We start from the raw sequence: 11,255 nt of genomic DNA on the forward strand, positions 1-11,255 counted from the left end.
ATGCAAAAACTTAGATTTACATTAAATAACTTGTGGCCGAGTTGACTTGTGGCCGAGTTGATTTGTGGCCGAGTTGACTTGTGGCCGAGTTGGCTGTAGCCGAACTTTTTGTTGCCGAGTTGATTTGTGGCCGAGTTGACTTGTGGCCGAGTTGACTTGTGGCCGAGTTGACCTGTGGCCGTGTTGACTCGTGGCCGAGTTGACCTGCACCTTTGTTATCGTACAATGTAAATGTGTCAGTATAGCCAAACCTAAGATAAAAGAGATTTCCTGTGTACTTTGGATTGGAGACAAAATACACCACCGTATATATATTCCATATAAAACAAATCCCAGGTGTTGTGAGAGCTAGCTTACTTCAATCTGGCTATCGATATTAAATGCACTGGAACAAAAAATAATAATAATAATACTAATGTTATATTTATTTATATAGCGCATATTGTACATTGCCCCTATGCGCTTTACAAGGAAATAATATAGGCCAACTGAGAAAAGGCAAATAACAATAAACTAATAACAATATTATAAAATAAAAATAATAATCATAAACAATATATAACAATGAGACTAACTACTCATTAATGGTTAAATAAATCAATTCCATATAGGTCAGGTTCATACGAGAGCTCTAGTATTCGGATCGGGAGCTGACCGTTAGTGCTAACTGTTAGCGCCCGTGTGTAAACACCTGATCAGTTAGCGCCAACCGTTACCATGATCCGGATACGCTAACGGTCATGGTGCCAGAATAAAAGCCCCGGTGGGGTTCAAGGGAAGAGTTATTAGGCCTGCTTCAGTATAGGGATTTGCAATCAAAATAAAGGTATTTGGATAGACAAATTTATATTTTTTGTTCAGCATCTTTGTTGTGACGTAGGACGAGGAGGTTCCAGGCTTGTCCGATGGGGGTATATTTTTCATTGTACGCAATGCTTTAGCCAGCTATTTGGACAGGTCGGACAGTCTCACACAATTTTTCTAATGGGTCCACAAAAAATTGATCATAATTATGGAATTTTATGCAATAAAATAAGTCCAGATTTTTCATATTTAGCCTAAAATGGGTAAAACTGTAACACAATGGGTCTAATGTTTCATATTTTTATGTAAAATGTGTCAACTTTTAAGAAAATGGGTCTAAATTATTTGAATTTACTTGTAAAGTGGGTCCACCCTGATTACTGTCCCGCACCGTTTGAAATTCCTGGCTGCGGCATTGATTGTATTTCAATGAATATTTTTTTCTGCCACCGCAGAATTTTTTTTTAAGTAGGCTTTTTTCTTTAACTAAATGTTTTTGTAAATTTCCCTAGAATTGAACAACATTGACTCGCTAAATTAACAACGTTTATAAGTTAGACTTTACAGACGTTCCAACCCCTAGACATAGTATTGTGCAAGTGAAGGGCACCCTCTTTCCCACCATTTAGTGAAAAACGCCCTCAACATCAAAACATTCTGATAGCATTTTGAGGTGTATACACGTAATTTATAAGATAGATTGGGTTTTTCATTCATGTGGCCTAGTAATTTCATCTATTTTACTCATCCCATGTTTTTACAGACCGTACGTTAAATAATGTGGTTGTACTGTAAGTACAACAAATCTAGTTTTTTTAATTTGGGAGAACTTAAACAAATTCGAGAGACCAGGAGATAGCATGTACATTTGGGAGACTTCCGATAGAATCAGGAGGGTTGCAACCTCCGTTTTTTTATTGTCTGCATATTTTTTTTGATGTAAAAAAAACTTTGTTTTCCAATTTATTCAATGTATCTTAATAACAACAATATCAAATGAATAAACTTATATTAAGTTTATTATAAATAAGTAAATGTTTTTTCATATTCTTCCTATTAATTCATATCTGAATGTTTCTGTCCCTGTAAATGCCAATAGCGAGAAGAATTTCTGTTTATAAATTGAGACAATAAAATTAGCTTCAACCTTATTGTCAATGTCAATAACTGTAAATGATTCTGTCCAATCAGAATTGATTGGAGACATGACTTCATTCTGGGAATTCCCAGAGTTTGGAGATAAAAAAAAAAATTGAATAGAGAAATTTTGATGAATTAAGTTGATAACAGCAGAGAGATATTGGCCAAATGTCAAGGGGGAAAGGGCTGATAATACAATGGTATAGTGTACTGTGGATTTTAACAGAGGGGTTCAAGAGAGGACCACTTGAGGAAGATTGGTTTTAAATGACCTTTCTCATTATTTTTGCTGTGTACAGTCACATTACTTGTCAAGCGTTACATCTTGAAAATATATCTGGTGGGTTCAGGGGCTGTCTCTTATACACATCTAGGCCTGGAAAAAATATTTTTGTGCCTCTGACCATGAAAATTGTATTGATCAAATGCCTCCAGCAACAAATTCCTCGGGGTAAAGGTAAATTCCTGCGACCGCCAATCACGCACTTTTTTCCAGTTGTGGGTTTCATCTGCAAATAATTTTTTTTTTTGCGTGTGTGATGATAACAAAAATTTTATCACAGTCTGAGAGCTATTTGTATCCTGAATTCTTACGTTTTTTTTTTTCTTGGACCAATCAGCAACAAATTTGGTTGGTTCGAACCAATTGAACACATACATACTTAACCCAAACAACCGTGTTCCGTGCGTGATGTGAACGCAACATTAAAAAAACATAGCAACTCACGATTTTTTTCCCGGCTCCGGACCGGATCCGGGCTTGATGTGAACGTAGCTTTTTGTCAGTGTCAGGCTGTGGGTTCGTCGGCTACTGGCTTACAGTTTATTCAAATTTACGGAGCTAGTGTGCATTTCCCTTGTATTTTGAAATTGTTTATATGTACACAATGCTTATCAACACACCGTTAATCAGCGATGTAAGATGATGCTGCTTAGAAACAATTGATAAACTGAACATTTACCAGTGAATTAATGGTAAACTTTGGCTTTCTGTTGGAATGGCTAGGCACAAAAACGTAGGCTCACATTTCCAAATCGTCATTTTTCTACTTTTTAAAAAGCGTACACATGCCTTCCACACCCTCCCCCAGCGTACGTTTTGTACACTTGTGAAAATGATGAAAATAATGGATGATACTGTGTACAGTATTCAAACTTCGTCTCTTCTTTTTGGATTTTTTTTGGAGGTTAAAAAAAAAAAAAAAATTAATACACACACACTGTATATTGATAAAAGTATAATACATACTCCAAGTATTGAAATACACGCCATCGTGTTGCGATTCAATATTTCAACATTAATTATGTCATCATCGTGTATTTCAATACTTGGAGTATGTATTATACTTTCTTATCTCAGATTAATCTGTGGACCTTTTGGTTTCTGTATATTGATCACTGAGTAATTGGTCACCACAACTGGCAAGTTTGATATTTGTTTCTTTGTTTTACTGTTTGTCCACAAATTACATAAGAAATCACATAATGTATGAATAAATTAAAGTTACTGAATTGTGTGGAAAATGACGAAAATACAGTAAGTTCAAGATGGTTGCCTTAAAATCAGAAAAGCAGTGTAATTTTTTGCCTGACTGATAAATCAATTATAGTCAAGTTATTTTGGACCATATTGAAGATAAAAGCCTTAGGAGCAATTATTATCTTCAAAAATTGCCTTCAGCCCTGCAAGCTTCAGGCATATTTCAGGGAATAGTGGCTCCTCTATTTTCTATATGCTCCTCAGAAATTGACTATAATTGCATAATAGAGCATACCAAAAGATTTTGTTGATTACCGGTAATAATACTGTACTGGTAAATGTCTGTAGTTAATTTAATCCATTCTTTGTGTAAAAAGTTCATTTTTTATTTGGGGAAAAACCTTGTACAAACCATACAAAAAAAAACCTACATTCTCCAAACACCTTGATAATTAAATTAAATTAAATTAAATTAATTTAATTAAATTAAAATTAATTTAATTAATTGTTCCGCAAGAACCTCAGTTCTGCAAGACTGCCGACCAAGTTTTCATGCCATTCCTCTCATCCTCACTGCTGTGGCTCAAAATGTATCTAGCTTTAGGGCATGGTTCTGACAACCGTATGGGTGTCCAGAGGGTCCAAGCCTTTGAGGGCAATGGGCAAATTTGGGCCATTTTAAACTGTTATGAGGCATTTTAAGGATTTACAATTACTGTGTCATGAGCAAAGAATAAAAAAAGAGAAAAGTAAGCTCACCCAATTATCGTTTGTTGACAAGTGGTAATTGAAAAAATGACTTTTGTAATGCAAGGAACCCGAAAGAACCAGAAGAAAGTTACTTTAAATTAAATATTATTTATGAAAAATTTAGGAATTCCTTGAATCAATGGATATATGAAAACTTTCTTCATTTATTTTAATTTTGTAGGACAATGGGGAAAAACAAGTGTAAGACAAAAGATTGTGAAAATAAAACTGAAAAGAGGAAGAAGTACTGCCCAGAATGTAGTGCGGCCAAAAAAGCAAAGCAAACCCAAGTTAAATGTTGGAAATGTAAGAATGTCCATCCAGGAATTGGACAATTTTGTCCACACTGTTGTGCGCCTGCCAGTGGCCCGGCAAATGAAGATGTGATGCCATCAACAGGTACATATATTGACCATTGTTATATATTTGAATAAAGCTGCATTAACATTCACACTGAATTTTTATGCACTAAACACTAGTATCCCTATTCACACTGACCTGGTTTTTTGGTATATTCAATAGGCTTTTCAATCCAAAAATTAGGATATGGTGTGAATCGTGTGAGTGTTTACCAACTGGAGTAGTTATTTAATGATTTTTGTTGTAGATTATGGGGATGAATGTAATTATGGCATATGTGTGCTTAATTTTAATTATAACATAAAAACTTAAATTTTACACCAAAAATACATACATTATTATCATAAGTTTTTCTTTCAGAATCTGATGTTATGTCCAAAGTGAAAAGATTTCCAACAGATGATGTTGCCACTCTTACACAACAGTTTGAAAGGGCAAAACTTGATACGTCTGCTTCAGGTGATGCCACTTCATCCACAGATAGCAACAGACCAGTTGAAGAACAGCCTGGAACCCTATCGGGGACTTCTAAAAATGAAGGTCATAAGACATTAAATCAGCAGTCAGCCAACAATATATCTGTCCAGTGCAGTTCAGGAGATAATAAAAGTGCTGCTACCTCAGAAAAGAGCAACAAACCGTCTGAAGAAGATCACAAGAAACCTGATGTATCGGGCAATTCAATGGAAGCAAACAGTACAAAGATAACAGAAAAGAGTCACCAGCCATCTGAGAATTCTGGAATAATACCAAATCCTGATTCAGTAGGTAGTGAACCTAAACCAGACAAAGATGTGACACCTGTAGTTGTGCGCAGTACCACAATAGCAGTTCCATCAGGAGGATGTGACATGCAAAATCAATCCAAGGAGAAAGTTGGAATGGTAAATTCGGCACCACCTGATGGTACTACTACTAACAGTGATGGCCCCTCAAAAAGTGAATCCGATTTTGATATTAAATTTGTTGATGAAAAGTATGGTGAGAATTATGGTGCAGGGTTGCCTCAACAAGGAGTAAAGGAACCTACTAAGAAGGGATCAGATACAGCAGAAAATGAAAGGCAAGAAAGTCAAGTATTTGGTCCTTCAGCACCTGATCCTAAATCAGTTGGTCATGCTTTTGGTACAAACCAGAAAAGTGCTGATAACGGTAATAAAAATACATCAAAAGATGGCATGTCACCCAGTGTTAACAACAAAACAACAGAGGATCATAATACACCATTAGAGACTTCTACCAATGGAGAACATAAAAATCAGCATTCAGCAAACAAGAATGGCCAATCTGATCAATGTGGTTCAGGCGATAATAAAAGTGCTGCTCCTGCAACAGGCACATGTGCTTCTACTGCAAAAGGCACACAAAATGAAAATGCAAGTTTAAAACAGAGTGATAATAACCAGACTAACACAGGTACAGAGGGATCGTCAGTGGACCATGTAAGTCAAGCTTTTTTCTTCTTGTATTATTCATAATTGCAGATACGTAAGGCCAAAAAAAGTGATTCCCACGCATATGATCAGCCCAGGTTCCAGGTCAGGTCATTACTATGAAAATAATCCGTTTAATCTGCTCATGGTGTGCCAAATCAAAATTGAATTTGGCATTCTACACTCTGTCATGAGCCACTACTAGCCTAAGTCTTTAAGGAATTCAATATTTTTATTGCCTCTAACTGTTTTTAAATTGTTATTACATGTTTTCTATTTTTTCACTGTCAGGATCCATTGAAAAACAAACCATCATATGCACAGGCCACAGGGTCACAACATTTAAAACCTGTAAGTGTTTAACTTAATTTTAATCAAAATAGTTGCTGTAGTATTATAGTGTACGTTTAATGTAAAATACCAATTATTTTATCATAGCCATCATGAAAAATATTTATTCACTGTAGAGTCCTAAATTTGCAATTTGAAGTTTTTTGGAATTTAACATTTTAAAGAAATTAAATTTTATATTAAACTCGCCGGTCCTACATATGGTAAGTATATCAATCTACAGTTGACTTGGGCTGAGTAGTAAGAGGCCGTTGGAAAGACCAATGATACATAGAAGAACATTAGGATTATTTCTCATTTTTATAGATACCTTTATTTCTTTACATAATTACATATTCTTGTGTTAATAAAGAACATTTATTTTAGTATTTTTTTGTGGGAAACACTACTTTGAAAAAGCATTTTTACTGTCTGTAGGTGCCTATATTAAAAATTTTCTGTATGTAACTTTGGTTTCCCCATTACATTGCTCATCTGGGCCCTTGAAAAATAGTACACAAACTCATTATTTGTATTCTTTTGCAGGGTGAAAGTGACAACAGACGAGATGGGGTAAAATTAGTAAAAGACGCTTTGAAAGACATCGCTGATTCAAATCAAAACAAGTACAGTATTGTTCTTAATTTTTTATTTAAATCTAAAAGAAATGTGTATGTATGTGATGTGTGTATATGTATTTTTATGTATGTATATATGGAATTCAAGCAATATGGGACTTAGTGGTTGTAGTCTGCTGTAGTCTTTTTTAATGTTCTTTTTTAATAATCTTATGTATATTATGTATGTGTGTATATCTGTGTATATGTATGTATCGCTGCTAATTGTTTTGTTTAAGCTGCAATTTTCTACATTCTTTAGCATCTTGTGAATATTTGTACTAAACACACTATAGTTCATAATCCCATTTAATCTAGTTTCTTTGTTGTATTCTTACTTTGACATCCGGGATAATGGGTAGGCTGTCTTTTTGAACACAAATGTTTGACATAACTATACATTGCATGTGAATTATTTTCTCCATCATGTTTGCAAAAAGCAAAGTAGTTTAAATATTAGAAAGTATCAAGTAAATAATGGAGTTATAATACTTGCTGAACTGTCAAAGCATGGGGGTTGCATGCTGTCTTTTCAAAGTGTCTTGTTTAAAACTACAGCACTGACTGTAATTGATCAAAGTGAGTATACCTGTCTGGCGTAGCTTGCTGGAACCTACAGACAGGTGGTGAATGGCAGCTTGGTGGCTTAGCAGGTTGTAGCGAATCCACTGAGAATTTCGGAAACAACAAGATCTAACATTGTGTGTGTGAACATACTCTAAACAGCTTAAATTTTTACACCTTTTTTGTGAAATTGAGATTATTGGAGCCTTTTAAAATGTAATTGATTTTGTAAATATTATATTTTTTGTAGGAATCCACGAATTCCAAAAGTACTGATAGATGGAGGTGCAAAAGAAAAAATGACAGTGTTTTTTCATGTGGTTGTGACTCCTGAGTTCCAATTCAACCAAAAGACTGACAAAATTGTCATGCGATTTAGTCCCATTTCCTTTGGAAACTTTCACTATGATGTTGTTGAGATGGATTATCTACGGTAAGAATTGGAATTTTGTTGATGGACCATGCAAAGTTGGCAGAAAAAGTAGTAACAACAATGAATATGAGGAAAAATTACATTTTGTAGTAGTTGTACTCTGTGTATGTATTATGTTTATTGTAGATTTTTGATCCCCTTTATTACAAGAATGCAGTAAAGTACTGTAATAGGATAAATGCAGGAATTTGCCATGTTTATTGAAATTATATGACCACAATTATCTGCAATTACCTTTCCTAAATTATTAAAAAATTTGAGCTGAATACAATCCACTAAATTAGTCACCAAAGCTGTTAGTTGTATTGATTATTTTTACAAGAGACCTGATATCATATTAAAGCACCATTCCTGGTAAAATTTCAGTTGTTAAGAAAAATCTGATTTTTGTATAATGTTATAAAGATTTATAAGTATAATATGGAATTGCTAGTTTAACTGAATTTAGAAATTCCTAATCATAAAAAAAATGTAAAAGAAGATTAAAATTTGATTTTTTTGTGTTCCACACAAGAAATAGATGCCGACGAATTTTTTTATGTTTGATTTAGCGCAAGATCTGCGAAGAAATATAGTAGGCGACGAAAACATTAGCCTATCCAACACTGCTAGGCTAGGCCTTACCTCGATTTAGGTTCTGTTATCACACATAAAAATGGCCAACATGATATTTTCCATTGCTAGTATTGACTCTTGTGAAATATAATATTTCACAGGAATTATTTCAAATTTGTTAAAAAACTGATTTTGACCGAGATATTGACACTTAAACATATCTCAGGCCTACTCGAAGGACCGCATTGTACAAAAACTAATTAACTAGAGAGGGCGCACTTTATTGACTGTATAAAGTATACATAAAAGTGAGAGTATTTAAGCGGATACAACCTCTGAATTTGCCTAGTAACGAAGAATTCGTCGAGAAAATGGTAATATTCTATGAGAAATAGTCTGTATTTCTCATTTTTTTAATTCTTTTGCGTAAAACTAAAATTTATGCCAATATTTTTCCATGATTTATTATAATTGGAGTATAATGCATATGCATCTTTTCTAAAAAAAGTCTGTTTTTAGTGAAATTTTGCCGGGAATGGGGCTTTAAGTTTGTACCTCACATATGGTGTGTAACCATGACACATCTTGTAAGTGACCACTTTACCTGGACCCGAGGATAAACACCAAAGTGCTTAAATAGGTGTTTATAATTTTTTTTTCTAGGAAAGAAAATGGATTTGTATTTATGGAAGGAAAGCTTCCAATAAAACCAAGTTACTTCTCAGATACAAACATCCAATATAAGTATATTTTGAAACGAAGTGGAGGAACAGGAAGCCCTTACTACAATTATGAGTGGATACACAAAGGACACAGTTCGAGTATAATGAACAGATTGTTGAAGATTCCAAAGGAAGCTCGCAAAGAACAAGGTTTTTGAATTAATATTCTATCCCAAATTTTAAAAATGTGTGACTCTTAACATTGACTATTTGTTGGACCTGTTCTCAACTTTTAACCTGTCCTTGGTATAAAGCAAGTTAATTGTTGTTGGTATGGGCAATAAGAGTAGGATATTTCAAAATGCACCTAATTGAATATTTATTATTTTATGACTTATTGGCATGATGTATTCAAGATTTTATAACAGCTATAAAAATACATCTTTCATTTACGGTCGATGACAGTTTCATCACATGAAAAATAAAAGATGAAATAATTAATAATAAAGAATAAGAAAAGATAAAAAAGGACTTCTGTATGTAATTAGTCCCACCATTTATTAACCAATTATAAATACAACAAAATAATTAAATATTAAGTAGCATGTATAAAGTATCTGAAACACTGAGTGTGTTTCTATACTGAAAATCAAAAAATACCCTTTTCATACTACCATTATTTTTGCAAAGAAAGATGTAAGATGTAGTAAGATGTTATAACCGGGTTTGTGTTCTGTGAAAGCAATTCATGTAAAACTTCCAAATTATCTCTAGAGACCCCTGTGATACAGTATCTCAGAAGAAATTCTTGTTCTTCTGAGATGTCCTGAGTTATTCAGTGCGCTGCGTTTGTACTGCTATCAGGCAATGAAAACAAAATAATGTTGCGCACACTAAGATTACCCTGGCCATCTAGGCCTAATGTTATCTCCCAAGATTTTGTATGGTTTGGATTACTGTCTGTGTGAAACAGGGACGTAGCCAGGATTTTGAAAGGGGGGGAGCCGTTATGGAAATTACATAGGACCCCGGCGGGGTCAAGGAGGCGAATCCCCCTGTCAAGTAGCGCACTCTGAACGTTCCTAGGACTGTTTGAGAGGATAAATTGAAAATTGCAATAGACACATTATAAATAAGCGCAAAAATAATTATATTATAAATCAACAGTGGCAGATCCAGGAATTCGAAAGAGAGGTGAACCAGAGAGGGACTTTCACAAACCGAGTAACCACCCACCTCAGCCCCACCATGGTTGGGGCTGAGGTAAGAAAATTTATTACTAGGGCATCTCTAGATGGCCGGAAATTACACTCTCGCACTTCAATTTGAATATATTTTTCTTCTTTATTTTTCCTTAAAAAATGAAGGGGGAGGGGGGCCTTAAATCCACCTCTGCTCAAAACATTCTTTATCCACTGCCAGAATAGTCATAATCACGAAAAATGGACATGAAAAACCAGATCACATCCTAAAAACAAACAGCAGTCACTAAGACATACATCAGGAGCCGACTCGATGGAGTTTAATGTCATACCCAGATGATCATTATCCCTGTCTCTTATACACATCTAGATAGTCGACACCCACCTCAGCCCCACAATGGTTGGAGCTGAGGTGAGAAAATAGTACCTCTAGATGGCCAGAAATGACACTTTTAGTAAAATTCATCATCATCACATCACCATTAGTCAAAATGAAGTGCTAAAAAAAATTCTCATGATCTTTTATCAGGGATCTTTGACAACCATAGAGATCTTATTAATGTGTGTGTGTATACCATAGAAAACAAAGCTTAAAAACATTGTCTTTGAGTATGTACGTTACATAGGCCTACTTCAAAAACGTGATTTCACAACCACCTCAGCCCCACCATGGCTAGGGCTGAGGTGAGAAAATTTGAGGAAATGGTACCTCTCGAGATGGCCGGAAATGACACTTTTACATAGTAAAATTCATCATCATCACATTACCATTATAGTCAAAATGAAACGCCAACAAATTTCTCATGATCTTTTATCAGGGATCTACTTAATATCCATGATAACTTAGGCCTAATTATAGCTTACTAAGCTTTAACTATATATACTATAGTATGATCAACAAATCGCAATTTTTTTTTTCGCATTT

General features: G+C 34.5%; 1 protein-coding gene across 1 annotated transcript in view; it reads left to right on the forward strand.

Moving 5' to 3' along the window:
- LOC117107472 (E3 ubiquitin-protein ligase rnf213-alpha-like) overlaps positions 1–11,255 on the forward strand; it is a 16,798-nt gene that overhangs the window by 786 nt on the left and 4,757 nt on the right. Inside the window, exons 2-7 of the mRNA XM_033249171.1 lie at positions 4,356–4,573; positions 4,895–5,976; positions 6,259–6,318; positions 6,844–6,923; positions 7,729–7,911; positions 9,130–9,338. Coding sequence (XP_033105062.1) covers positions 4,360–4,573; positions 4,895–5,976; positions 6,259–6,318; positions 6,844–6,923; positions 7,729–7,911; positions 9,130–9,338 — 1,828 coding nt within the window. The 5' untranslated portion in view covers positions 4,356–4,359. The remainder of the gene's footprint in view (positions 1–4,355; positions 4,574–4,894; positions 5,977–6,258; positions 6,319–6,843; positions 6,924–7,728; positions 7,912–9,129; positions 9,339–11,255) is intronic.

Source organism: Anneissia japonica, unplaced genomic scaffold (assembly GCF_011630105.1).
Source record: "Anneissia japonica isolate Jap-2015-1 unplaced genomic scaffold, ASM1163010v1 scaffold284800_len683186_cov164, whole genome shotgun sequence".
In the NCBI taxonomy this organism is placed as follows: Eukaryota; Metazoa; Echinodermata; class Crinoidea; order Comatulida; family Comatulidae; genus Anneissia; species Anneissia japonica.